Consider the following 27782-nt stretch of genomic DNA (forward strand, 5'->3'; position numbering starts at 1 on the left):
GACTGCGGTTTCTAAAGCCACCATCGCAAGATGGATAGCGGCCTCAATTTAGTTTTTCCATGATCAAGCAGGCAAGACCTTATCAAAGACAGTGAAAGCGCACTCCACAAGAGCAGTATCTACATTGACTGCCATGTTCGCCGGGGTGCCACTGGACAAAATCTGCAGAGCTGCGACATGGAAGACGAGACATACTTTCACACAGCACTACTGCTTGGAGTGAACACAACGTGCTGATGCTGCAGTGGGACAGGCAGTACTACGTCATTGATTTCAGTAAGGGGAGCCTCTTTAATTGGAGAATTTATTTTCTGTTGTCAATATTGATTTGCATTTGAACATGTACCTTCATTGGTTATGAAAGACGATATACTTGTTTAAGCTGGTTGAGATTTTTTTGTCAGATGTCAATGCCTTTATATGCACTTACTTTTACACCAGTTCTTTCACAAGATAGTCCTTTTGTGAATACAAATTTGAAATCTTATTGGCACTATCCACCATCCACTAAGAGTGCTTATTTTTTTTACATTACTGCTTGCTATTCTGATTCAAGCATGCGATTCTATGAAAGATACTCAATAAAATAACTTACTGCAGTTATCCAGTATTGGTATCTTTCAGATTCACATGCGACCCACCCTCCTCCCCGAAGAGGCTCCCCTTACACTCCGGTATTAATATTCACACTTGTGCTAGAAAATCTGAGGGATTCAGCCTCTCTTGGGAAGGTTCTAGAGGTTGCTGGTTACCGATTGGTTGTATTTTGGTCTGTTATTTTAGAAAAGGAGGTAGATGGGCTATTAAATACATGGTTGCCTCCATGATAGCCTATGGAAATTTTTTAATTACTGCTTTATCGTGGGATTCCTACTTGGACTATGGGGAACGATTCAAACTTGTGAATCTGTGAAAGAAACCAATACTCTATAACTGCTGTTACAGGTAAGTAACTTATTTCTTCTTGAGGTCTGAAGTATTGGCCATTGAGCAAAGATGGCAAACTCCTCCTTTACTATTTCTTTTTTAAGTAATTATTAATTTTGAGCTCCATGCTAGCACAGAGACAATTCACTTACACTTCTGTCCTGCAGAATACAAAACAATTGACCTAGACGTTTCTAGACATTGTCATATGTTTAGTGTTTATTTGTTTCCGTAGGTGTGACTACCCTGTTTACTTGCCTCTCACTCTTCCTCCTATCATTGCACAAGGCGGAGATGTGGCCAAGTTTGGATGTATTCTTGTTTTATGAAAAGGAGGTTTCACTTACCTGATTGCTTGATACTTTATATTTAATAATCTTGCCTTTGAAGGAAAATACGTTTAAACAAATGCTCGCATTGAGATCATGTTGATTTTCAAAACTGAAAGAGGCAAAATGATCCCTATGAGGCACCAATCCGGGTCAGTTACACTTTACTCCGTGTACATTTGATCAGGTTTAACAGTAAATTGTACTGCATAGTGAACACAAAAATACTTTATCGCCACATACCCAAACACAAGTTTCTTTTTTTTTTTTAAGAATGCAAATATCGAGATTGCCCTAACAGAGAGGACATTATTAGGATTCTTCCTAGCAAAGATCCACAAAGTTGACCCAGATGTTATTGTGGTAAGTGTTTAATTATAATATTGGCAGACTAATGATTTACTAGTATTACAAAATTTACAGCAGCATTTTTGAAGAAGAGATTGACAGTTTCCTTTCAGTGTAAAGTGTAACTGGGTGAACCATTGTAATCAATTTTCTTTGATTAAAATGTATGTTGTGATCCCTCCTTAAATCATTTTAGGAACAATTACCTAAAACCTTCCAATATTTTATGCTTCATTGTTTCGGATGAAGTGCACCTTATTTAAAAAATCCATTGTTCATCTCACTTTGCAGTAATTTTTAGGTTATGCTTAGAGACTGCTTTTGTGGTCTTGCCAGCCTTAAAAAGTCTAAAAAAAGAGTAAATGACAAATACACTTATATATATTTATATCTAGCTTCTGATAAGTTGTTATATCTGACCTGTGATACTGTAAATAGGTGCAAGACCTTGCAGGCTTGCATACATTTCTTTCCAAAGACAAAGGAGGCCAACTTTGGGTGTTTTCTGTCTTCCAAATTTAATCCGTCAGTGGACAAATTGAATACACTCTAAGCGCTTGCTTCCTTAGTCCTTTTAGGGATTTGTATGCAAAATCCATCCATCTTTCTCGGTCTCTGTCTATACGTCTGCATTTCTCCCTCATCTCTCGCTATCTCTCTCATATCTTTGGGTCAGTTGTCTAAACCTATTGGTCTGTTTAACCTTCAGTCACCTTTGGCTCCTGCCCACCAGAATATACAGCAAAGGGTCTACCCACTTCAGCAATTGGCTCTCTTCACAATGCATGACTGCATTGTGCCTAATCACATCCTCCTCACACTGACAGACCCGAGTGTTTCTGTTCTGTTGAGATAGTGCAGTAAGTAGAGAACTGAATATGAAAGCAGCACAGATGGGTAATAATAATCTGAAAGAAACCGGTTAGTATTAGATTCCTTACCTTAGAATATCCCAAGGCGTCAGACTGGATCCGAAACTTCTGCGTAGCAGTACCCTTGCGCGTCGGTAGGCGTCGTCTGCGGCTCCGCGTCCGTCATTGGCGCCGGGATGATGTCGCCGGAGTACTTAGACGCCCCCCTCGCGCGCTGACATCAGTTATTCTATTTTCCGCGCCAGCAAGCGCCGATCTGGAAAAAGTAGTACCCATAGTCAATTTTTGACTAACTTTTTCGATCATTTTTGATCATCTTTCGAAGTCACTCGACGGTGCCGGAAGGGATGCCCGGGTTCAAACATTGCGTCGATTGCAGCCAACTGATGTCGGTTACCGACCCACATCGCCGGTGCCTTCACTGTCTGGGCCCCGACCACGACGACAAGTCCTGCTCCACTTGCCGGGCCCCGACGTCCTAAGCTAGACTGGAGCGGTCCCGCAAGCGACTAGAGCTCCGGCAGTCGGCCCCGTGCCGCTCGAGCTCCCGGTCCAGAAGGAGGTCGAGGGACCGGTCGCGGGGCCGGAGTCACCACAGTTCCTGGAGTCGTCATCAGTCTTCGGGCTCGAAGTCCTCAGGTAAGAGGCACAAGAAGTTGAAGAGGCGACATGGCTCTTCTGACTCCCTCCGACGCGGCCGGGGGTTCGGGCGACACCGCCCACGCGGCTCCGCCGGAGCCGCAGGCTTCGCGGCCTGCTCCATACCCGCCGGTCCCTGGGCAGAACGCGACGCCGGAGGAGATCGAGGCCTTCCTTATGGCCATGAGGTCGCTCACTCCTCCGTCGGATTCCGCGGCGCCTTCGGGCCAAGCGGCCCCGACTGGGTCCCCAAGCGGGCCTGGTGCTTTGGCCCTGGCGCCGTCGGGTGCTTTGGCCCCGGCGCCGTCGGCTACTTTGGTCCCGACGCCGCAGGGCCCCGCTGGATCCGGTTCCCGATCCGGGTCGTCGCCGGTCGACCTTACGACCTCGCCGGCGCCGGCCCCCAGGGTGTCTCCTCCGGCGCCGTCCCAGGACGACGTCGTCCCCGGTCCCACCCTTGATTTGGGTTCAACGCCGCTAGGAGAGTTTTACTTCTACGACCCGGCCCCATCCTTTGACCGCGAGTATCAGGAGATGGGTGGCAAAGAGGATTGGGAGGGGTTCGAGGACCCTCTGCACGTGAGTGCCAGTCTTCTCCCGACTGGGCAGGTGACCTAGGGGAGGCCAGTGGTCTGGACACTTCACCTGACACTGGTTTTGTCTCCCCTCCTACCGTGGCTACGAGGGGGGGCTGCCTATAGTGTGGTTCTGATGCGGGCTGCCAAGGCCTTGGGCCTTAAGCTCCCCGTCACGGCCGTGAGGACTAACCTCCTCTCTGAGGTCCCTAAACCGGAGGCAAGCTCGGCTGAGCCTCTGCTGCCGTTTGAGGCCTTGTCAGATGTTCTTCTGGGCACTTGGTCCAAGCCCGCTACAGGCCCGCCTGTAGATAGGAACGTGGCCAGGCGCCACCGCCCGGCTCTGGGCGACCCTTGCTTCCTGTCCACCCACCCCACCCCCGAGAGCCTGGTCATCCAGGCCTCTAACTCCCAGACCACATTCCAGACGGCTCCCCCCGATCGGGAATCCAAGAGGTACGAACAGTATGGTAAAAAGATGTTCTCCTCACTTAGATTGGGGTTGCGGTCAGTCATCACCGCGTGCCTCTTGGGCCGTTACACCCACTCTCTGTGGGACACGGTCGCGGACGTGCTGCCACAATGTCCGGAGGGGGTCCGGACTAAACTCACCCAAGCCCTTGTGGAGGGTCGAGATGCGGTACTGTATTCCATCCGGTGTGGGCTGGATACCATGGACTCGCTGGGCAGAGCGATGGCAACGACGGTTGTGATTCGTCGTCACGCCTGGCTGAGGTCCGCCAACTTTTCGGCTGATGTCCAAAACACCCTTATGGACATGCCGTTTGATGGCCGTCACCTCTTTGGCGACCAGGCAGACAGTGCGCTTGAGCTCTTTAAGGACTCCAGGGCTACGGCCAAGTCCTTGGGCCTCTCGGCCCCGCGCCAGCAAACTGGTGCCTTTCGCTCATTTCGTGGCCAAGGAAGGGGCGCCCCCACACGTCCTGCCAGCCACGGCCCGCAGACTAACATTCAGCGCGGTGGCGGACGTGGTAACCGCCGTGGCGGCGGTCGGGGACAACTGCGAGTTCAGTCCACACCTACCCCTGCAGCATCCGCCTCAAAACCCTCCTAGTCCGAGCTTTCAGGTCCATGTGATGCCAGTGGGGGGCAGGGTTCGCCATCACCTGGCGCACTGTTACATCAGACAGGTGGGTGCTGCAAATCGTCCGAAGGGGCTACTCCCTCCTCTTCGAGGCGACCCCTCCAGCCATGCCACCGCAGTACCACCGCGTGTCGGGGGATCACTTGAGTCTTCTGCGAGAGGAAGTTACGGCCCTCTTGGCCAAGGGGGCCATCGAGCGCGTTCCTGGGCCAGAAGTAGGGTGTGGCTGTTACTCCCACTACTTTCTGGTTCCCAAGAAGGGCAAAGGGGGCCTACGCCCTATCTTAGACCTGCGGAACGTCAACGGCTTCCTCTGACTTTGGCTCAGGTCTTAGCTGCCCTGGACCCGGGAGACTGGATGGTAGCGTTGGACTTGCAGGACGCTTATTTTCACATCCCCGTCCTGACGGCCCACCGGCGTTACCTGCGGTTCACGGTAGGCCACGAGCACTTTCAGTTTACCGTGCTCCCCTCCGGCCTTACCAGCGCCCCACGGGTGTTCACGAAAGTGATGGCGGTGGTCGCAGCTCATCTGCGCAGGTTAGGGGTTTCAGTCTTCCCCTACCTCGACGACTGGTTGTTGAAGGCGGGCTCGCCCCAGACAGTCGTCAGCCACCTCCAGACTACGTCCGACGTCCTGCACCTGCTTGGGTTCTCCATCAATGTGCCGAAGTCACACCTGTGTCCCTCTCAGAAGCTCCTCTTCATCAGAGCGTTTCTAGACTCTGAGCAGTTTCGGGTTTATCCTCCCGAACAGCGGGTTTGGGATATTCAGGCTCTGATTCCGATCTTTCAGCCGTTATCCCGAGTCTCGGTCAGGTTGACGCTGCGGCTTCTTGGGCTGATGGCCTCCTGCATCCTTCTGGTGCATCATGCAAGGTGGCGGATGCGGGCTCTGCAGTGGGACCTGAAGTTTCAGTGGGCCCAGCATCCGGCCAACTTGTCCGACCATGTCTTGATCTCGGAGGGCACTGCAAGACAGTTGCAGTGGTGGCTCACGGACTGCGATTGGGTCAGCGGCAGATCCCTCTCCTTACCCCAACCAGAGCACGTAGTTGTGACTGACGTGTCCCTCCAGTGCTGGGGGGGCCCACATGGGAGAGGCGGAGATCAGAGGCCTCTGGTCTCCGGCGGAGTCCTGGCTCCATATCAACCTTTTGGCGCATCGGGCGATCCGGCTTGTACTGAAAGCATTCCTTCAATCTGTCCAGGGGAGTGTAGTGCTGGTGTTCACGGACAACACCACCGCCATGTGGTACTGCAACAAACAGGGCGTGGTGGGGTCATGGACCCTATGACAGGAGGCTCTGCCTCTTGACATGGCTGGAACATCAAGGCATTACCTTGGTGGTTCAACACCTGGCAGGTTCTCTGATCGCCAGGGCGAACAAACTCAGCCGCCGGTGCATGATGGATCACAAATGGCGTCTGAACTGGGCCGTGGCGCAAGGCCTCTTTCAGCAGTGGGGAGAGCCTTGGTTAGATCTATTTGCCACAGAAGAGAACGCGCAATGTCATCAGTTCTGCACGTTGGAATTTCCAAGGCGGCACTCGCTCCGAGACGCTTTTCGTCGCGAGTGGAGCTGCGGTCTGTTGTACGCCTTTCCGCCTACACCACTTCTGCCCAGATTGCTGAAGATCTGGCGCGACCGGGCCCAAGTCATCCTTGTGGCTCCGGACTGAGAACGGAGATACTGGTATCCCGAGCTACTCAGCATGTCAGTTGATCCCCCAAGTCGTCTGCCTCTTCAGGAGGACCTTCTGTTGCAGCAGCAGGGGACGGTCCTCCACCTGAACCTGTCCCGCCTCCACATCCATGCGTGGAGATTGAGCGGCGGCAGTTGAGGCCATTTGACTTGCCTCCTGAAGTCTGTAATGTGATTCTGGCAGCCAGGCGTCCCTCCACGAAATCGGTATACGCCTGCAGGTGGAACAAATTTGTGGCATGGTGCACAGCAAAGGCTGTGGATCCCCTTTCTGCTCCTCTTTCAGAGGTTCTCCTTTTTCTTCTCTCTCTTGCCCAGTAGGGCTCTGCTCTGGGCACTATCAAGGGCTGCCTCTCTGCTATTTCCGCCTTCTTAAGGCTCCCTGATCAGCCCTCTTTGTTCAAGTCCCCAGTTGTAAATAGGTTTTTGAAGGGCATCACTCATGTTTCCTGCTGTTCCTTTTGTGATGCCTCAGTGGGACTTGAACCTTGTCCTGACCTATCTGATGTGCGCTCCTTTCGAGCCACTTCATAACTGTCCTCTACGTCTCCTTACTCTGAAGACGGCATTCCTGGTTGCCATCACCTCTGCCAGGAGGGTGAGTGAGCTCCAGGCTCTTTCCTCTAAACCTCCCTTCCTTTCTGTCCATCCGGACAAAGTTGTGTTGCGGATGCGACCCTTTTTCCTGCCCAAAGTAGTCACAGCCTTCCACATCGGGCAGTCCATCACCTTGCCCACCTTCTTTCCGCCTCCACATCCCTCAAAAGAGGAAGAGAGGCTCCCCCGTCTGGACCCAAAACGTGCGCTCTCATTCTATTTTTATCGCACACGCCTGTGGCGGGTGGATGATCAACTCTTTGTTGGTTACGTGGGCGCTAAGAAAGGTAGGGCGGTGCACAAGCGGACCATCTCTCGGTAGGTCGTGTTGTGCATCAAGGTATGCTTATCTTTGGCTAAAAAGGAGCCTCCTGTTGGGCTGAGGGCCCATTCCATTCGGGCCACGGCGGCTACTACTGCCCTGGGTCAGGGAGTCCCCTTGCAGGACATCTGTCAGGCAGCTACGTGGGCCTCGCTGCACACGTTTGCAAGACACTACTGCCTGGATAGCCAAGTCCGGAGAAATGGCTTTTTCTTCCGTTCTCCAGGACTTTCTGGTGTGATCATTGGTTTGCAGACCCACCACCGGGGTTGGTTTTGCTGGGGTATCTATTCTAAGGTATAGAATCTAATACTAACCTGTTTTCTTTCAGATGCACAAGTTACGCACCTTCGGTAACGATATATCTGAAAGAAACGGTAGTTAGTATTAGATTCCTTACCGCCCTACCAATCCTCCCCGTTCTGCGAAACGATATCTAGTATTAAGGTCATCCCCTTTCAGGGCCCTAGTTTCATGGCACCAGTGTTGGTTTTTATCATAGCTCTGCCTTTCTGGCGCGGAAAAGCTATGCATAAGAACTGACGTCCGCGTGAGGGCGGCGTCTAAGTACTCCGACGTCATCCCGACGACTGACACGGAGCCGCAGACGACGCCTACCGACGAGCAAGGGTACTGCTACGCAAAAGTTTCCGGATCCAGTCTGACGCCTGGGGATATTCTAAGGTAAGGGATCTAATACTAACTACCGTTTCTTACAGATATATCGTTACCGAAGGTAAGTAACTTGTTCGCTAATGCATCTTAATGATTCTGTACCTGCTGTATTACATGTTGGGAAGGGGTTGCCTCTGGCTGCTTCTGTTATTTTTAACTGTTCCACTAAAGTATGCAACGACTCACTATCACTTCTAATTTACTTCAGCTTTTTTTATTGGCCAGTGCACAATCACTGTAATGTTCCTTGCTTTTCACCACATACAGCACCGTTGCCATTGCTGCATTGTTGAAACTTGCAGAAAATGCCATGATGCCCTTTGTAGTATGTGGGAATCCTAGATTGACTGGCTTCTATTAGTTTCACCTATGTAGTAGTCCCAAGCCCACCCCTTTTCCTTTGTAGGAAGCTATATCAAAAAGAAAGTGTGCACAGAGTCCAGTAAGTCCCCAAAAGTAAAGCAGAGGATAAAGTAGATAACTTACTCTCAAATTAGTGGTAGCTGGGCAGAGTAGTTAGGCTTATCAGAGTGTAGTGTGAATGCCTTTGTTGTACACACTTTTACAAGGCAGGATCACACACTCAATGACTAACTCCAGGTCATGTTTACAGACATATTACTTTAGTTACTTTTATTTTAGGTACTCAGTTACAAGTAAGTAGACTTTTCAGAAATTCAATACTTTCAATATACAGCTGGCAAACATTTGTATAAGCATTAAAAATGCTTTACAGGTGCATGAAATACTTTACAATGTCAAGAGGTACTTAGTACTAATCTTAGAAACAACACAGAGATAAATCTATGCAATTCATGGGAGGAAAGACAGGTAAGTAATTTTCTGGTAAGCACTCAACTTACAAGTTCAGTGTTCTGGAGATTTGACCAACACTGGGCAAGGGTCGGACCAAGGTAGGTACTGCACCCCCAGCAGCAGTGGGGCGGCAAGGTGCAGAGGTTACTGGGCCCAATGGTAGCTCATGGTAACTGGGGACACCTCGAAGAGGCACCAGTTGCAGGTAAGTACCCGTGGCTCAGGGACACAGGCCCTGGGGGCGAGTTCAGCACTGTAGAGGCTGCCAAGAGGCACCAAAGCTGCACCCCCAGTGGCACAGAGGTGGCAGAGTGCAAAGGGGGCATCTAGTGCCCTATCAATATCAATGGAGATCCTTTATTGGAGAAAACGGCTGCAGGCTTGGACCAGAAGACTTGCTGCAGGTATCCAACGACTAGAGAGATGTTGGATATCGGGGAATATTGGGACACCATCGGTTGGGCACCCCAAAGCCTCGTGGCTGCGGTTAGCAGGGGTGTTCCAGGCATCTGTTTTTTCTCACTGGATCCGGTTGGTCCAGCCCTTCAAGATGAGGCTACAGGCATCGTGGGGAAGTTCAGGAGAGGTCTTCCAACATTGGATCCCAGGTTAGGATCGCTTGGGGAGACGTCACTGGATTGTTGCGCCTCCTGGACGAAGTTTTTTTTTTTTCTGGACAAATCCTGTGTCCACAGGAGAAAAGAGTCTGTCAAAGGCAGCTCAGGACTGGGGTTCTTGGAGGTTAATGGCTGCTGGACACACTGGTTTCTGCGAGCAGGGTCCTTGAAGCGGCAGACAGGCCGGTAGGGCTGGGGCCTAGTCAGTTGTTGTCTTCCTCCTTTGCTGCTGCACAGCTCTTTGGACCCCCTTCTTCTTGGGTTGTAATCTGAGGAACATGGTTCAGGGGAGCCCTTAAATATTAACCTAATAACTCACAGCCCAAAGTGGCTTCACTGCACTTAGTGTCCAAGAATGGACTCACTCTGTAGGGGCATATTGCTCCAACAGCTATTCCCTCGCCTGTGGTATAGTGCACCCTGCCTTAGGGCTAAGGCATGCCAGAGGGGTGACTTATCTATGCCACAGGCAGTGGTGTGTAGGCATGGCACCCGGGAATGTGTGCCATGTCTACTTTTAGTTCAGCTACACCACAACAAATAGCCTGGAATGGTATGTTTGGTGTGGGGCCCCTTAGAGGGGCACAATACATGTGCCAGCTCAAAGGGACCCTCTCTGATCACCAGGCCCTTGGTGCAACTGGTAACTTTTACAAGGGACTTATATGTGGGCCACAGGTGTGCCAATTGTGGGAGCAATTGCACAGGTTTTGGCAAAGAACACAGGTGCTGGGGCCTGGTTAGGAGGGTCCCAGCACAGTGTCAAGTTACCTTCAGAAATCTGGCAAAAAATTGTGGGTTTATTGCAACAGAAACCCACTTTCCTACATCCTTCTTCCCTTGCTGGCTAACTGGGTAGTACTGTGGATGCTGTTTGTTCTTCATCCTCTAACTTAATCTGGTTCCTCATGGTTCCAAACAAATGACGATGGTTATTAGAGATGTTACAACAGCTTAAACCCTGTGGAGAGAATCGTTCACCTCCAGAAATCTAATCTTAGTCTTTCTATTGCTTTACCTCTGTATCTGGTATATTTCTTCCCCATATTAATCTATATTCCACTCCCCTTTTCTTCCACTTCATGTCTTGTGTTCCAACACATTTTATGTCTTTCTTACACTTTTTCTCCACTTTTCTTTATTCTTTTTCCCTGTTTTGCAGGCTATTACTTTTGTAATACATTGTCATCTCATCTCATTTTTGTCCATGTGATTTCTCGTTCTTTTACCCTCTCCTTCCATTGTCCCAGTCTTCATCTCTTAATCTTTTTCATGCTCTTTTCTCTGCAGATTATCTAACTCCATTCTCTCTAACTCACTTTCGTCCCCATATTTTTCTAAATGTTGTCTTCCTTAATTTGTCTCCCCCGCTTGATTTTTCTCATTCTTTTCCTATTATCGTGCAGTCTCTTTCCATGCACAGCCTCCCTACTTCCATACAGTTGACATCTCCTTCCTTCTGCTCTTTATTTCCACTGAATTTTTCTCTCAAATGGCAGCTTTTTGTAGTTATCGCAGCAACAATCCCTGAATACAAAGCTTGAAAACAAGGAACGGCAGTTAAAAAAACACAGCTATAGAAAGAGTCATCAGTGCGGACCGTCTGTCTTCTTTTAGACAGCATGTCAGCTGTTCCATTGCTCTGACCGTATAGTACATGGTTCAAACTGCAGCAGCATCCTATTTGCAGCTGGTGCATTAAACCACATCCCCTTTAAGGAAAAGCATATCCTCTGAGGGCTTGTCCTAGCCTTCTTTCAGAGGATTGTTAATTGTGAACTATGAAATTAGATAATAGTAACATTTGCTTATAGCACTTATAAATGTCAGACATTAAGAACGAAGCTCTGTTTAAAACAAGAGATTATTACTATTCCTTCAGGTTGGTGTGGAATAGTTTAATATATATGCTTGGCTGAGTCTAGTCAGTCCTTCCTCGTGTATTTTTGAGTGGCTGTTTCGGTCTGTTTAGGTCTCTGCTCTAGACAGAGCATATGCTGTCTCGAAGAGACATGTTATATATACTTTGTGGGCTTCAGTCTGCTCATAGGATTCCCATTATCTGGCTTGCTTGTTGCTCTCATCTTTCTCCTAATTTGTCCATAGCATGCATGAGTCATACCTCTTCCTTTGTTTAGTCCTCTGAGAGCGAGGACTACTATCCATCCACAGCTCCCATTTTAACAGCTGTTTTTTCTTTGATAAAGAGCACTTAACAAGAGCGCTTGTGTTTTCACTTGCTCCGAGCTCCTGTAAATCTTATTTCTTATCTTTTCATATTTGCTGTGCATTCAAATACAGAGGTCAAATGTCAGGCACTGTTTTCCGAAGGCCTTGTTTCCTTTTATTTCTCAGACTTCAAAGCGAGGATTTGCGGCCCATTAACATTTTGTATCATTTGTCTTGCTTATTCTGGCTTTGTAAGGTGGTCCTGCAATCTATCACCATTTTTATGTACACAGTTACATATGCTTAAATGCTCTTGTGGATGACTGGTACCGGCGTTTAACAATACTTTGAAAGCAGACTTGCCGGTTCATTTTAATGCGTTTTACATACGCTTAAAAAAGGAAACCTGAGACTTGTAGATGATTGTGTTCGACACTCATTTTAGATTTGACTTCCTTACCCTCAGATGCTTTGAGGGATTACTGTATCTGAAAGAGACACGTGCCCTGGTCATTCTCGTGGCTCCGGATTGGGCACGAAGGTACTGGTATCCTGAGCTACTCTATGGCAATCGATCTCCCGATCCGACTGCCTCTCGGGAGGATCTTCTGTCGCAGCAGCAGGGGGCGGTCCTTCACCCGAACCTGTCCAGCCTCCACCTCCATGCGTGGAGATTGAATGGTGACAGTTAACAGCTTTCGATCTTCCTTTCGAAGTCTGTGACGTCATTGTGGCAGCCAGGCATCCCTCCACAAAAAACGGTATACGCCTGCAGATGGAACAAGTTTGTGGCATTGTGCACAGCAAAGTCTGTGGAGCCCCTTTCTGCTCCTCTTTCCAAGATTCTTCTGTTCTTTCTTTCCTTGCCCCAGAAGGGCTCTGCTCTGGGCACTATCAAGGGTTATCTTTCTGCCATCTCTGCTTTTCTGCGGCTTCCTGATCAACCGTCTCTTTTTAAATTCCCGGCTGTTGACCGTTTCCTGAAAGGCATTACGCCCACGTTTCCTCCTGTACTGTTCATAATGCCTCAATGGGACTTAAACCTTGTCTTGACATATCTGATGTGCGCTCCCTTTGAACCCTTTCATAACTCTCCCTTGCGTCTTCTTACTATAAAGACTGCTTTCCTGGTAGCGATCACCTCTGCCAGAAGAGTGATTGAGCTCCAGGCTTTCTTCTAAACCTCCTTTCCTTTCTGTTCATCCGGACAAGGTGGTTTTAAGGACCCGTCTTTCTTTCTTGCCAAAGGTTGTTACGCCCTTTCACATCGGGCAGACCATCACTTTGGCCATAGGTACCAAGAGCACTGTGAACAGGGAAGGCTTCTAAGGGCTGCAGCCATATTGTGCACCCTTGGAGGCCCTGTACCTTTACATCCACACGCTGCCATTGCAGGCTGCGTTTTTTGGTGCAGAACAAAGTGAATAGTCGACATGGCACACATCCCTGTGTGCCATGCCTACAACCCACTGCCCTGGCATATGTAAGTACCCCTGAAGCTGGGTGCACTATACTAGTGGTGAGGGTACAGGTCCATGAGCCCTGTACCGCTACAGTGTCTGTCAATTATTAGACATTGTTAGTGTGGTAATGCCATAGAGAGTATATGGTCTGGGATTTTGTCACTACTAACTCCAAAAGCACCATAATGGCTTTACTGAAAACCGGGAACTTTGGTATCAAACTTCTCTGCACATTAAACCCACACTGATACTAGTGTGGGATTTAATGAAAAATACACTCGGAGGGGCATCTTAGAGATGCCCCCTGGAAAAACGACTTAACTCTAGTGTCCTGGCTGAGAGGCTGCTCAACAGCTGCAACCACCAGTCATGTTTCTGGACCCCTGGGCTGAGAGCCTGCCCCTCTCTGGGTCCTGAAACAAAGCACATCCTGGGTTGAGCTGCCAAGCCTCCTCCCCCAGGATGTGCTGTGTGAGAAGGTGGGTTGGTATATGCTGTCCACTTATTAAAGTAGGCACCTTGTACCAGTCCACATGACCCTTATGATGTATGAGGTAAAAGATAACCTTTATTGAAAGCTATCCTAGTGGTAGCTATGGAGAGCAGCCTTCAGGCTTAATCTTGAAGGAATGTAAAGCAGCTTGTTTTACCAGAATATCACCTCCTAAATGAAAGAAGACCCACACAGTGTTTATATAAAAACTGTATTTATTAATATAACACTCTCTACTAGTCTCTATGTGAGACTGGGGCATAACGCACAGAATACTGAATCAATAGAACACTCGTAAATAGCACAATACACAGCGGGCTCCAGGGGGAGATTGAACCATATTCTAAAAAAATGTAAAACAACAACGACTTCACTAGGCACAGGGCCTAGGGCACGTAGAATCGCAGTGACCCCAAGGAACCACCCAGAGGAGTGACGCAGGGAGCCCAAGGAGGACTGGTGCAGTGAGGAAACAGACGCGTGCTCCGTACAACTCTATGGGAAAGTCACGGTTGGAAAGTTAAGAACACTTCTAAGAGGACTTCGAGCTAACCCTTTAGAACATAGGATGTTCTAAGGTCAACCCACCAGTGAGTACCAAGGTACCCGCATTACCTATTTCAGAGGAGCCGGGTGCATAGGTGTCAAGTGGCGTCGGAAACCTTCGTCGTTTTCAAAGGACAGCTGCAAGGAAGTACTGCTGCCAGGGAGGCGAAGAGTGTCCAGTGGAATCCAAGCCTGGATTCAAGGTGAGAGGAACCTGAAAGCATTAGGGACAGAGTCTGGGTCAATTCTGGTGACCAGGGGCTCGGTATTCAAATGCCCACCTATGTCTGCTGCTTCAGGTGCAAAGAAGGGTTGCTTGACTCAGCAGCCACAGAGACCTCGAGGACGACCAAAGTCTGTAGGTGAGCTGTCCCACGAAGGATGTCGAGAGCTGAGGGGGTCGATGTCTGGATGGAGCACCAACAAGCCTTGGCAACTGCAACCCACGCGGTCAGAGGAAACCGGTTACGGTGTGGACCAGCAAGGTCCAGGGAACTCTCCAAGCAATGGGGAGTCACAGGCTAATGGACCAGGGATCGCGAGGAGACCTCAAGCAAGTCTGTAAAGAACCAGCCCACAGGACACTCCGAGTGAAGGCTGGAAATCTTCGGTGCAAGTACTGCTCGTGGTCAGGACTACATGGAGTCCAAAGCACAGGCTCAGGAATAGTCACTAAGCACATGCACTTGCAAAAGTATGCAGTGCTAAGGGGTTCGGGTTGTACTGTCCCCACGAGGGATACTGGTCTCAGAATTGCTGAGAGGGCAGATCGACCTCAGGGACCTTCGGGAACCCACCTCCTGTGTTGCTGAAATCTTCTGAGTCCTCAAGAGCTCGGGAGAAGCAAACCGGTTAGATGCGTTTAGGTGCCTGCTTTTGCTCACTGCACCATCAGGATTCAAGCAAGCCGGGCCGAAGACGGCTGAAATGCCAGAAACCGGTCCCCGGTAGCTTGTCTCCTTTCTGGTGAAGAATTGGCTTGGTAGTTTAGTCTGCCCTGTTCCCATGATGCACTGGGCCAGGGACAGACTGATTTGCATATAGCCAGGTTCTGAGCTGGGATAAATAACGGTGATGGATCAAGCCCTGATCTTTGGACTGGGTAAGAGTGGTCTGCTTAATTCAGACACTCTGTTCATCACCACCCCCTTTTCTGAATCGTTTTTGGCCACTATAGGTGTGGCAGGGTATACTCAGACATTAGTCCCTTTCTCACTGCACCATCAGGATTCAAGCAAGCCGGGCCGAAGACGGCTGAAATGCCAGAAACCGGTCCCCGGTAGCTTGTCTCCTTTCTGGTGAAGAATTGGCTTGGTAGTTTAGTCTGCCCTGTTCCCATGATGCACTGGGCCAGGGACAGACTGATTTGCATATAGCCAGGTTCTGAGCTGGGATGGTGCAGTGAGATAAATAACGGTGATGGATCAAGCCCTGATCTTTGGACTGGGTAAGAGTGGTCTGCTTAATTCAGACACTCTGTTCATCACCACCCCCTTTTCTGAATTGCTTTTGCAGGGAAGTAACTCCTTTACTCCAAGGGAGATTCTTCAGTCGTCCAGCGTCGTGCAGGCAGTCATAGTACTTGGTTTCTTCTTAGCAGAATCTTGTGCAGGTAAAATCTAAAGTCCTGTAGCCAGGTAACCCACTTTATACCCATGGGAAGGGGTTGGATAGATTCTGAGGACCCTCCTAGGGGAGGGGCAGGACAGAGGGGTGGCTTCACCCATGTCCTTTGTCCAGTTTTGCTCCAGGGCAGGAGCAAATTGCTCCTAGAACTGGTTTGAGCTGGACTACGCACAGGGACACCAAATGTGCCCCAGTGCAGACTTTTTGGCACTCTGATTGTACCCACCCAGCCCCAATGCACTAAACCCTGCGTGGGAGGTGGTCACACCTCCCTGTGACAGGATGCCTATAGTCATGCCTTCCCTTGTTTGGCTCAGCAGCAGGAGAGCAGAATCGTGTCTGTGGCTGGCAGCATCCATGTTGTGCTGCCCAGGTCGAGAAAGCTGGTACCGGGTAGACGGTTGACCCACATATGTCCCTTTAAGAGTGGAATCATACCTCCCGCACCAGTTACTGGTATTGAGGTATCATTCCAAGGTGTTTGATACCAAAGACTCCAGCAATTTTAAAGTCAGCATTTACCGCAAGGTTATAATGCACTTAAACATATGTGTCTGGCTAAATTAGGCAACCCCGGAGAATGGTCTCAGAAGGCTGCAGAGCGGCTTTGCTCATGCAGGGGCACCCTCTCAAGTAAAACCCAGCACCCTTCCTTCTGGAGTGATAAAGCCTGCCATAGTAGTGACTGATAGGTATTTAAGTGTAGTGATTTAGAGAGATATAGTGAACCTATATCTCAGTAAGTGGTGCAAGCACCATCTTACACAGTCTGCAGTAGCAGGACTGTCATGTCAATTTGGATGGCCTCTCATGGGTAGCATATTAAATGCTTCAGCCCACGGGAGACCTCTGGGGTACCTATGCCCTGGGTAAATGGGGTACCATATAACAGGGACTGATCAGGGTACCCCAGAATCCAATCTGGAGTGTACCTAAAGTACATGCATTGAAATTAAAGGGAGAAAGCAGATAGACTGGGGTCCTGGATAGCAGGAGCACAGTCAGACTAGTCAAAACACCAGGAAAAAAGTGGGGGTATCTATGCAGTCAGATACTACCTTCCTACATGCTGGGTCCACGAAGTAGAAGCTTCAAAGGCCTGCTACCTTTGAGCTACCCCAGCCGTTTGCTGCTCCCAGCAACTGGCCCCCACTGGTTCTGACCCCCACTTTGGGTGGTAGAATCAGTGGGAAAACCTAGTCAGGGGAGGCGAGGTGAAGCACAACTCTGTCCCTGCCATCTTGAAGGTGGGGGGACCCAGCGAACCAGGGGGAGGCTTATGCCGCCCTCTTACTGGAAGGTAGCATTATAGGAGGTGTACCCTCCTCATTGGTATCGACCGGTACCTACCTGTAAAGCCCCTAAATTTTTGTATTTAGGGACAACCCTGAACCTTGCCTCCTCCTCAGACAAGAAGAAACCATAAGGACCAAAGAGCCATGCTGAAGACGAGGACTCCAACTGACTTGGGCCCTAGCCTTACAGGCCTGTCCCGACCTCAACCTGCTACAGTGAAATCCCGATGCGTCCTGCAGCTAGCAGCCCCCAAGTACCTGAAGGACCTACCCTGCGTCCCAAACCAGACTGTCTCCAATGAGCATCGGATTTACTTACCTACAAACTCTGGCTTCGGCCAAATTCACGAGTGTGCACCACTCTGCACCTAACGCCCAAGGCACAAGTTCGAGCGGCTCAACACCACTAGGATTTCTCACCCGCGATCCTGACCTGGGATCTGGTGATCCTTGACCTGCCTCAAGTCTACAACAGACTCCTGCAGCCCCTTTCTGTAGGAACCCCTCTGACCGTGAGCAGAGCCAGTAAGAGAAACCAGATGCCAAAAGACACTCCTGCACCCGACGTCCCACGGCCTTGGGTTGCCCAACCGACTGTGTCCCAGCATCCCCAGGCATCCAAACTTACCTTTCCAACTGTTGGTTGCCTTCAGAAGATATTAGTCCCCGAGCCTGTAGTGTTTGTTGCAACCGGAGAATCCCCATTGAAACCAACAAGGCACCTGATGCCAAAACAGCACCCTGCACCCGGCCACCCCAGCGCCACTGTGGGTTCACCTTGTGCGCTAAATCGGACCCCCCTTTGCCCTGAGCCGAACACCAGGAGCTTTGCTCTCACAACCTTGTGGCCTGCGTGTGAGCAGCCACCAACTGGAGGCCCCTATCCTCCATTGGATAACTTTGGACCTCAGCACTTTGCACCTGGCCGCCCTAGTGCTGCTGAAGGTGCTTTGAGAGTGCATCCTCGACCCAGGTTGAACCCTGGTTCTAACCCCAGAATACCAATTCCAAACCTAAGTACTTATCGATTAACTGATAACACTGTTTTCTCCCATGGGACTGCATTGACTGCTTTTCTGTGAGAAATCTTCTACGTGTGGAGTTGGTTTGTACGAAACCTTAAACTGCAAATGTACAAAAGCTGAATTACTTAGCTTTTCTCTAGGAAATGTCCCAGTGTGATATCTAGGCATATCATACTGAGTAGAAAAGGTAACTTAAAAAATAATCTGAAAAGAAACCCAAGTAATTTCAGTAGTAACTTAAGTAATTTTGACTGTTGACTTACCTGTAAACAAACAAATTGCATCCAACTGCATTTCATTTGTATTCAAGTGCATTATACCTGTAAAGTATTATTTCACTTACCTGCACCAGGCCTCGCTTGGCCCTATAAATAAAATATAATTAAATAATATTTTTATACAAACAAATTGGCCTGAGTTTGGTCTTTGTGTGACATTTCTTGCCTGAGTTTGTAAAATAAATGCTCAACACTACCCTTTGATAAAGCCTTACTGCTCGCCCACTCTACCACAAATGGAGAGTAAGGTATTATCCACTTTTACCTCTGCCTACCTTTGGGGTTCCACTGGCCTCTGTGCACACTATTCTTTACTTTGGTATAGTATATACAGAGCTAGCTTCCTACAATTGTCATTTAATATATGAAAATAAAAGTAGCTCAGTCTTGAAGTTAATTATTTATGAGTATATTTCATTAAATAGTGTTTTCACGTATCTTGTGCCGCAAAATATTCATACAATTTTACTTGGCATCCGAAATATTGCATATTATGTGTTTGAATTCAATTTGTTTTATTGTTACAGGAAACACAATCATAGCAATGTGTATTTGTAGAGTGCCAATGGTATTGCGGCGCTGGAGAACAGATGTTTGTTACCCAACTCAATGGTACTACTTTTATTGACATCAGAAGGATGAAAGGCTGAGGTGACCTGCCTGGATTTGAACTTGTGACCATGAGGTTGACACAAGCTCCTCGAGTGGCTACATTAGTCCAATAAGCTTCCAGACCAGGCTCATAGGATCCTTTGTTGTTTTACTGTGGCCAGCAATAATCATGTAATTCTTTTGTATCAAATGGTATGTTTTAACATAAATTAGCAATAAAACCCGCAAAGGTGTCTTGATATCGATACCGGCAAACTTGCCAGCTTGTGGACTAGGTACCAGTGTCAGAAGGAAGCTTCACAACAGGTCATTTAGGGCAATTCATGTAACGTTTACTGACAACAAAGGCACATATACTGGTTTCAGCACTGATTGAGCTCTTAACAGCTATGCCAATTTTCTTTTTAAAGAGTACCATTCACATTTTAAAACACAACTACAAAGTATTCATCCTTTTTCTGCACCTCGAGACTCCATGTTGCAAGCTTCTCACTTTAAATAAATAAAAAGGTATAAACCCATCCCAATCTGCTTCCGTGGTGAACATATCTAAAATAATTAAGTGGTCTCATTTAACCTTTGAAGCCATCTGCAGCAACTTATTTACCCATAAGCAACACCAATATAATGACTGGAGTGAAGTGAGAAGGTTGAATGCTTTGTAGCTGTGTTAAGAAAGGAGACAGGCTCCATTTTGAGAAAATTAGCTTAGCTCTAAACAGTGTGATGGTTTCTGTGACCGGCAAATGGGGATATTGTTGACATTTAAAATATAAAGCGATTTCCTCGAAATCTGTGACTTGGAACCTTTACTCAAAGCTTGGAAACAACTTCAAGCTATATCCCAACAGACTCCGTTTCGTAAGTAAAACATATCCCAAATAATAAAAAAAGCCACATTACTAATGCAACAAATACCCCGAGGACAGACGACCCAAAAGAAATTGCAGAATGCAAATACACTAATAAGCAAGCTTCACTCATCAATGCTGGGAAAAAAGCCCCGCTTGCAACGAGATACAGAAAGGCATCCTCTGGAATAAAATAAGGTCGGGTTTGGCCCTACTCACTCAGAATAGTACACATAGTCCTATCATACACCTTATTTTCAAACACCAAGGCTGCCTTTTTGTCGTCTCATTTGCCTAATATGATGTTTGCATTTATAAAGCTCTTACTATTCCTGAAGGGATACCTGTATACCACAAGCACATGCTAAACGTTTTAGCTGTGCTTTTCCTAACTTGTAGTTTAATGAATGCATAAAGCTGCTGCATCATACAAAAGAGATACAATATAGCGAAAATGCAGTTTGCTTAGGAGACTGCAAGTGTATTTTTTCAATTTAAAAAACATGAGTGTGTAGCTTAGACAAAGGGAAAATCTTTTTTCCATTAATAGACTGGAAGGCGGAATTGCATGATTTACCATATGCTATATATAGATACTAGATATACCACTATATTAAAGTATGTAGACTGGGACAGTGTTTCTCAAACAAAGTACTAAATCTCAAAAACATTACAAAACATCTGGTTCAAGGCATGTGTGCTATAAATACACATGCTGTGCATAGGTCCGCCATCTGGTGTTGGACTTGGAAGATTACAAGTTGTTTTTGTTCCAAGAAGTTTTCTTCCAGTCACAAAGCTGTCTGACTCCTCTTGGTAATACTGAGCATGGTCGATGACTCGATTGCCAGATTATTTTTTCTGCCAACAGGTTTGGCTGTAATCTGTCGCGCTCCGGTTTGAGACACTTTCGGGCTCCATTCAGTTCGCTAGTAGATCTTCGTCAATGGTATTGTTTCAATCGCGTAGTTATATTTGCAGACCGAGTGATTACCCTTTCTGCGCCACAGGTCTTTGGCCTCCTTGCCCTACACGCCACGCCCGGATGCGCCTCTTTAACTTTGGTGATTTTATCGGAGAATGACCTGCTAATGAAACACACTCAATTCCTTTTCTGTCCGAATTGTCACTCTAAATATCCCCATACCAACTAACACTCAGTTTGTAATCTATGCCTCTTGCCTGATCATTGAAAGGAAAGCTGAGCTTGCAAGTCATTTTGATCTAAGAAAACCCTTTGAGATCGACGTTGCCTGACGCCAAGAGATGCATTGCAAACCGTGTACTTGGATAATCTGAAAGAAACAGTTAGTTCTGTAGTAGGGGGATCTCTGTGTATAGTCATAATCTAGTGAATAGTCCCGCCTATGTGCGTGGACCCCGGAGCAATCAAAAATAATCTCTTACGGTGTCGAAAAATGCAGAACTGCACAGACACTTAAGAGAGAATTTAAAGACCGATAATGCAGCCTATACAACAGGCTACACTGTCCAGTACTTCAACTAGAAATTCCACCAAACATCCACAAACAGCAAAGCCTGTCCAGATTTCCCTTGCTTCAGCAGCAAAACCCCTCAGGAATGATAAGAGAGGAAGACCTGGACAGACAAGCCCCATAGGCTGCCATTATGTGGCTCAAAACAGGATACTGTGCCTTTAAGAGAACTTTCCAGAACTTCACAGTATCCCAGAATGCCCTGCCGGTCTCTCTTACTTTCAGTTCTTTTTTCCGGCTCCTGCAGGACCCTGGAGCATTGAGCTCTCCCCTTTAAAGGGTTTTTGGTGATTTATCACTACTTTTTCAAAGTTGTGCTTTCTAAGTACTTTAGTGTCTTTCTCCTTGGTTTTGCACTCTGTTCTGTGTCAATTATGCCTGCATTATTCGACAAATGCCTGGAGTGCTCCAGGAAGAAGGCCAGATCCGATCCCCATGAGGTGTGTATCCTCTGCCTCCCTTCTTCCCATATCCCAGAGGAGTGTGTGATCTGTCAAGGCTTCTCTGGAAGGACCATAAAGGACAGAAAGAAGATCAGACTTCCGGGCCTCGAGGGAAGAAGACTGAAGGCACAAGGTGGGTCTGGAGGGGCTTCTGCCCATGCTGAGGCCTCCGGGGGGCTCCCCAGGGGCAGGAAGGCCAGCAAGCGTCATCATTCTCCGCCTAGGTCCATTGCACCTACTATGGCGTCGAGAGGAATGACTACGGTCTGTTCCCCATCGTCTGAGTCTAAACAACGTCGACGCTCGGCGTCGAGGGATGTTACAAGACCTTCAAAGTCCCCAGTGACTGTTTCATCGTCGTCCTAGTCGACGTCGAGCGATCGACGTCGACGGGCAGGCCTCAGCGCTCGCCGTCGGCGAAGAGGAGACGTCCACCGTTGTCGTCGAGGTTGACGTCGAGGCACAGGTTGCCGTCGAGGCACAGGTTGCCGTTGAGTCACAGAAGATCGCCGTCGAGGCACAGAAGGTCGCCGTCGAGGCACAGAAGGTCGCCGTCTAGGCACAGAGGGTCGCCGCCGAGGCAGAGGGTCGCCGCCGAGGCGCAGAGGGTCGCCGCCGAGGGTCGCCGTCGAGGCGCAGCGGGTCGCCGTCGAGGCGCAGCGGGTCGCCGTTGAGGCGCAGAGGATCGCCGTCGAGGCACAGAAGGTCGCCGTCGAGGCGAAGGCGTTCGACGCCGAGGAAGAGACGCTCGACGTCAAGGGGCCGACGTTCGCCGTCTGGTCACCGTTCTTCGACGTCGAAGAAAGGTGGAAGGAGGCCTGACGCCGTGGGAGGTTCGCCTACGTCCCAGGCTGGTAAAGGAGGGGGTTCGCCTGCCTCGGTGTACTCAGAGGTGTATACCCCGTCGGGGAAGGTGTCTCCCCCTCCCCCGTTGCCGAGGGGTCTTCCTCCAAGGATTCCTACTCCTCCTCCGTTGCCTCCACTGCAACCTGGATCTGGATTGCCAGGGAAGCCGCCTCCTATCCCACCGAAATCGGTTTCGTTGCCTATTCTTCCGACGCCTCCCAAGGGTACGCCTAAACCCAAGGCCCGTCCAAACCCAAGTCACCCGCTCCGGTGGAACCAGCTGATCGCCCTAGGCCGAGGAGGTCGCGTTCACGCTCAGGACGGAGAGGAGGGTCGAGGAGTCGTCATAGATCCTCCACCAGATCAAGGCGTCGCCATAGGAGGCGGGGGTCTAGATCCCGCACGGACTCTTCCAGGACCCATTCCTACTCGCCGACCTTGTCGGACTCGCCTGAGACCAGGGTTTCTCCAGTGGACGACATTGCCACATTCCAGGAGGTTCTCCTGAGGGGGGCTGCGAAGTTGGGTATCACGGTGACGGCTCCAACACCTACGACGTCCGTGATATTCGAAACGCTTCACAAGAAGCATTTGTCTCGCCCTCTTCTGCCGCTAGTGCCTGGATTGAAGGAACCTGCGGAGAAACTGTTCCTCACGCCAGCGGTGGTGAAGGCCGCCCCCTCCCGACTTCTAAAAAAAAGTACAGGGCCCCGGATTCAAGTCAAGTCAAGTCAAAACATTTATATAGCGCACTACATACCCAGAGGGTTTCAAGGCGCTTAGGAAGGGGAGTTGGATTATTTGTCAAATATCCACGTTTTAAGCTGCTTTCTGAACGCTAGGTGATTCTGGGTGAGGCGAAGGTAAGCGGGGAGTGAGTTCCATGTTTTGGCAGCCAGGTATGAGAAGGATCTGCCTCCCATGGTGGTCTTGTTGATGCGAGGTACAGTGGCGAAGGCTTGGCTGGAAGAGCGAAGTTGGCGGGAGGGGGTGTAGAAGGACAGTCGAGAGTTGAGGCAATCTGGTCCGATGTCGTAGAGTGATTTGTGTGCGTGGGTAAGCAGTCGGAAAGTGATCCTCTTATTGACGGGTAGCCAGTGGAGGTCTTTAAGGTGACCAGAGATGTGTTCGTTGCGTGGGATGTCTAATATGAGCCTGGCTGAGGCGTTTTGGATTCGTTGTAGTTTCTTCTGGAGTTTAGCGGTGGTACCTGCGTAGAGGGTGTTTCCGTAGTCCAGTCGGCTCGTGACTAGAGCGTGGGTGACTGTTTTCCTTGTTTCGGAGGGGATCCAGCGAAATGTTTTTCTGAGCATGCGAAGAATGTTAAAGCAGGAAGAGGATACGGCGCTGACTTGTCTGTTCATTGAGAGTGAAGAATCCAGGATGACGCCAAGGTTCCGTGCGTGGTCTGTCGGGATGGGTGCATTTCCGAGGGCTTCCGGCCACCAGGAGTCGTCCCATGCAGAGGGGGATTTACCTAAGATGAGGACTTCTGTTTTGTCTGAGTTCAGTTTCAGACGGCTTTGTTTCATCCATTCGGCGACTTCTTTCATTCCTTCGTGTAGGTTAGTTTTAGCGGTGCTGGGGTCCTTGGTGAGAGATAGGATCAGTTGAGTGTCATCCGCGTAAGAGATGATGTTGAGGTTGTGTTGGCGGGCGATGGCCGCGAGGGGGCTCATGTATACGTTGAAGAGGGTGGGACTGAGTGAGGATCCTTGTGGTACGCCGCAGATGATTTCAGAGGCCTCGGACTTGAATGGTGGGAGGCGGACTCTCTGGGTTCTTCCGGTGAGGAACGAGGTGATCCATTCCAGTGCCTTTCCTTGGATTCCGATGTTTCTGAGGCGTTGTAAAAGGGTGCTGTGGCAGACTGTGTCGAAGGCTGCAGAGAGGTCGAGGAGGATGAGGGCGACTGTGTCTCCATTGTCCAGTAGAGTTCGAATGTCGTCTGTTGCTGCGATGAGGGCGGTCTCAGTGCTGTGTTTGGCTCGGAAGCCGGATTGTGAGGGGTCGAGTGATTTGTTGGCTTCGAGGAAGGCGGCGAGCTGGTTGTTGACCGCTTTTTCGATGACTTTGGCCGGGAATGGAAGAAGCGAGATGGGGCGGTAGTTTTTGAGTTCGGTGGGGTCTGCTGTTGGTTTTTTCAGAAGGGCGTGAGTTCAGCGTGTTTCCAATCTTCTGGGAAGGTAGCGGAGTTGAGGGAGCAGTTGATGACGTCTCGGAGGTGCGGAGCTATGACGGAGTCAGCTTTGTTGAAGATGTGGTGGGGGCATGGGTCTGTGGGGGATCCAGAGTGGATGGAATTCATCAGGCGGATGGTGTCCTCAGTGGAGATTGGGTTCCAGGCGTTAAGGGTGTTAACGGGGGGAAGATGGTCAGTTGATGGTAGGGTGGGTTGGTCTCCGGGTTGGTTGTCAAAGCTGTTGTGGATGTCAGCAATCTTGTTGTGGAAAAAAGAGGCTAGGGAATCGCAGAGGGTTTGAGAGGGGGTGATGTCGTTGGAGTTGGCCGAGGGGTTGGAAAATTCCTTGACGATGTTGAAAAGTTCCTTGCTGTTGTGGGCGTTGTTGTCAAGTCGATCTTTGAATGCTGTTTTCTTGGCTTTTCGGATCAGTTGGTGGTGAGTACGGATGGCGCTTTTGAAGGCGTCCTTGTTGTTGGTGGATGGGTCTTTTTTCCAGGCCTTTTCAAGGGAGCGGCATAGTTTCTTGGATTTCTTGAGATCATCGTTGAACCATGAGGCCTTCTTGTTGCCATGTTTGTGTTGACGTTTTTTCAGTGGTGCTAAGGTGTCGGCGGTGTTGGATAACCAAAGGGTGAGGTTGGAGGCGGCTTCGTTGGCGTTAGAAGAGAGGGCTGGGGAGGTTTGAAGGAGTGATGTGGAGATCTGCTCTGTGGTGATTTTGTTCCAGTTTCTTTGTAGAGTTGGTTGGAGGTGGATGATGGGTTTCGGCTTGTTGTAGGTGAAGTGAACGCAGCTGTGGTCAGTCCAGAGGAGATCTGTAGTGTGGCTGAAGGAGACATGGTTGCTGGAGGTGAAGATGGGGTCGAGAGTGTGACCTGCGATGTGGGTGGGGGAAGTGACCAGTTGTTTAAGTCCGAGGTTGGCGAGGTTGTCTAAGAGGGTGGCGGTGTTGCGGTCGTTGATCTTTTCAAGGTGGAAGTTGAGGTCTCCCAGAAGGATGTAGTCTTTGGAGGGGAGCGCGTGTGGGGTGATGAAGTCCGTGATGTCTTCACTGAATTTTGCGCGGGGTCCTGGTGGTCTGTAGAGGAGGGTGCCTCTGAGTGTGGTCTTGGGGTCGATGTGGATCTGGAAGTGAAGGTGTTCGGAGTTGGCGAGGTTGGCATCAGAGCTGGTTGAGATGCGGATTGTTTTCTTATGGACGATAGCGATTCCACCTCCTGTATGGTCGGTGCGGTCCTTGCGTGTGATCTTATAGTCATCAGGGATAGCGATGGCGATGTCGGGGGCGGAGGAAGCGTTCATCCATGTTTCCGTTAGGAAGGCGACGTCAGGAGAGATGGTGTCTAGTAGGTTCCAGAGGTCAATGGCGTGTCTGTGGACCGAGCGGGTGTTGAGAAGGATGCATTCTAGGTGGTTGGGGTCGGGAATCTGTGGTGTGGTCGTAGCGGGGATGTTGTCGGTGCCGCTAAATTTGCAGGAGAAGCAGGAGAACGGTCCATGGGTGCGTCCAGGAGCAGCTTGGACGCAGTTGGGGGCGCGACCGGGGTTAAGGGCTAGGAGGGTGGCGGCATCGTAGGTAACGCGGGGGGGGGCTGGGCAGCGCGAGGGGCAGGGGGTCTGGCGCTGGGCGCGGTCCAGGCGCGGACGGGCGTAGACGGGCTTACCTTTGGCGCACCTTCGGCGTGGCCGAAGCGCGTGGACGCTGCGCGTGGGGGCATCAGGCATTTAATGGAGAGAGGAGGGGGCGGAGCGTGGGCGGGTCAGCTGGGAGGCGGTAGCGGGGAGGCGGGGCTGGGGAAAGCACAACAACAAAATGGTGGGAGGGGTAGGAATCGAAACCAGCACAGTGCAATGCCAGCTATGAAGGAATGCACTGAAAGCAGGTAAAGCGCTAAGGACTTAATACTGTTAGGAATAGGTAAAAAGCGCTACCAAATGCAGTTCTGTTCAAGCGCTCCCCAAATGAGCCAGACCCTAGCGCTATGAAATACACACGAAGGCTGAGTGCTAATATAAGCGCCACTACAATTCACAATGCACAGAGCACAAGCGCTATGAAGATGCACACGGAGGCTGATTGCTTGTATAAGCGCCACTACAATTCACAATTCACTGAGCCAAGAGCTACGATACCGCACACGAGGGCTGCTTTAAAACGCTTCAGCTGTAGGCACTTGGAAAAGGATTGCAGGCAGGAGCCAGGCAGCGTGGGGGAGCAACCGTTCGGGACGAGGTCCAGGCGGTCACAGTCTTCTCTTGGAGGTGGAGGGCTCTCTGTTCGTGGGTGGGCGGGTCAGCTGGGAGGCGGTAGCGGGGAGGCGGGGCTGGGGAAAGCACAACAACAAAATGGTGGGAGGGGTAGGAATCGAAACCAGCACAGTGCAATGCCAGCTATGAAGGAATGCACTGAAAGCAGGTAAAGCGCTAAGGACTTAATACTGTTAGGAATAGGTAAAAAGCGCTACCAAATGCAGTTCTGTTCAAGCGCTCCCCAAATGAGCCAGACCCTAGCGCTATGAAATACACACGAAGGCTGAGTGCTAATATAAGCGCCACTACAATTCACAATGCACAGAGCACAAGCGCTATGAAGATGCACACGGAGGCTGATTGCTTGTATAAGCGCCACTACAATTCACAATTCACTGAGCCAAGAGCTACGATACCGCACACGAGGGCTGCTTTAAAACGCTTCAGCTGTAGGCACTTGGAAAAGGATTGCAGGCAGGAGCCAGGCAGCGTGGGGGAGCAACCGTTCGGGACGAGGTCCAGGCGGTCACAGTCTTCTCTTGGAGGTGGAGGGCTCTCTGTTCGTGGGTGGGCGGGTCAGCTGGGAGGCGGTAGCGGGGAGGCGGGGCTGGGGAAAGCACAACAACAAAATTGTGGGAGGGGTAGGAATCGAAACCAGCACAGTGCAATGCCAGCT

The 27782-nt window shown here is 49.8% G+C and overlaps 1 protein-coding gene across 1 annotated transcript in view; it reads left to right on the forward strand.

The window, feature by feature from the left end:
• POLA1 (DNA polymerase alpha 1, catalytic subunit) overlaps positions 1-27782 on the forward strand; it is a 2033948-nt gene that overhangs the window by 462867 nt on the left and 1543299 nt on the right. The window contains exon 18 of the mRNA XM_086934515.1: positions 1530-1619. Coding sequence (XP_086790641.1) covers positions 1530-1619 — 90 coding nt within the window. The remainder of the gene's footprint in view (positions 1-1529; positions 1620-27782) is intronic.

This window comes from Lissotriton vulgaris, chromosome 8 (assembly GCF_964263255.1).
Source record: "Lissotriton vulgaris chromosome 8, aLisVul1.2, whole genome shotgun sequence".
In the NCBI taxonomy this organism is placed as follows: Eukaryota; Metazoa; Chordata; class Amphibia; order Caudata; family Salamandridae; genus Lissotriton; species Lissotriton vulgaris.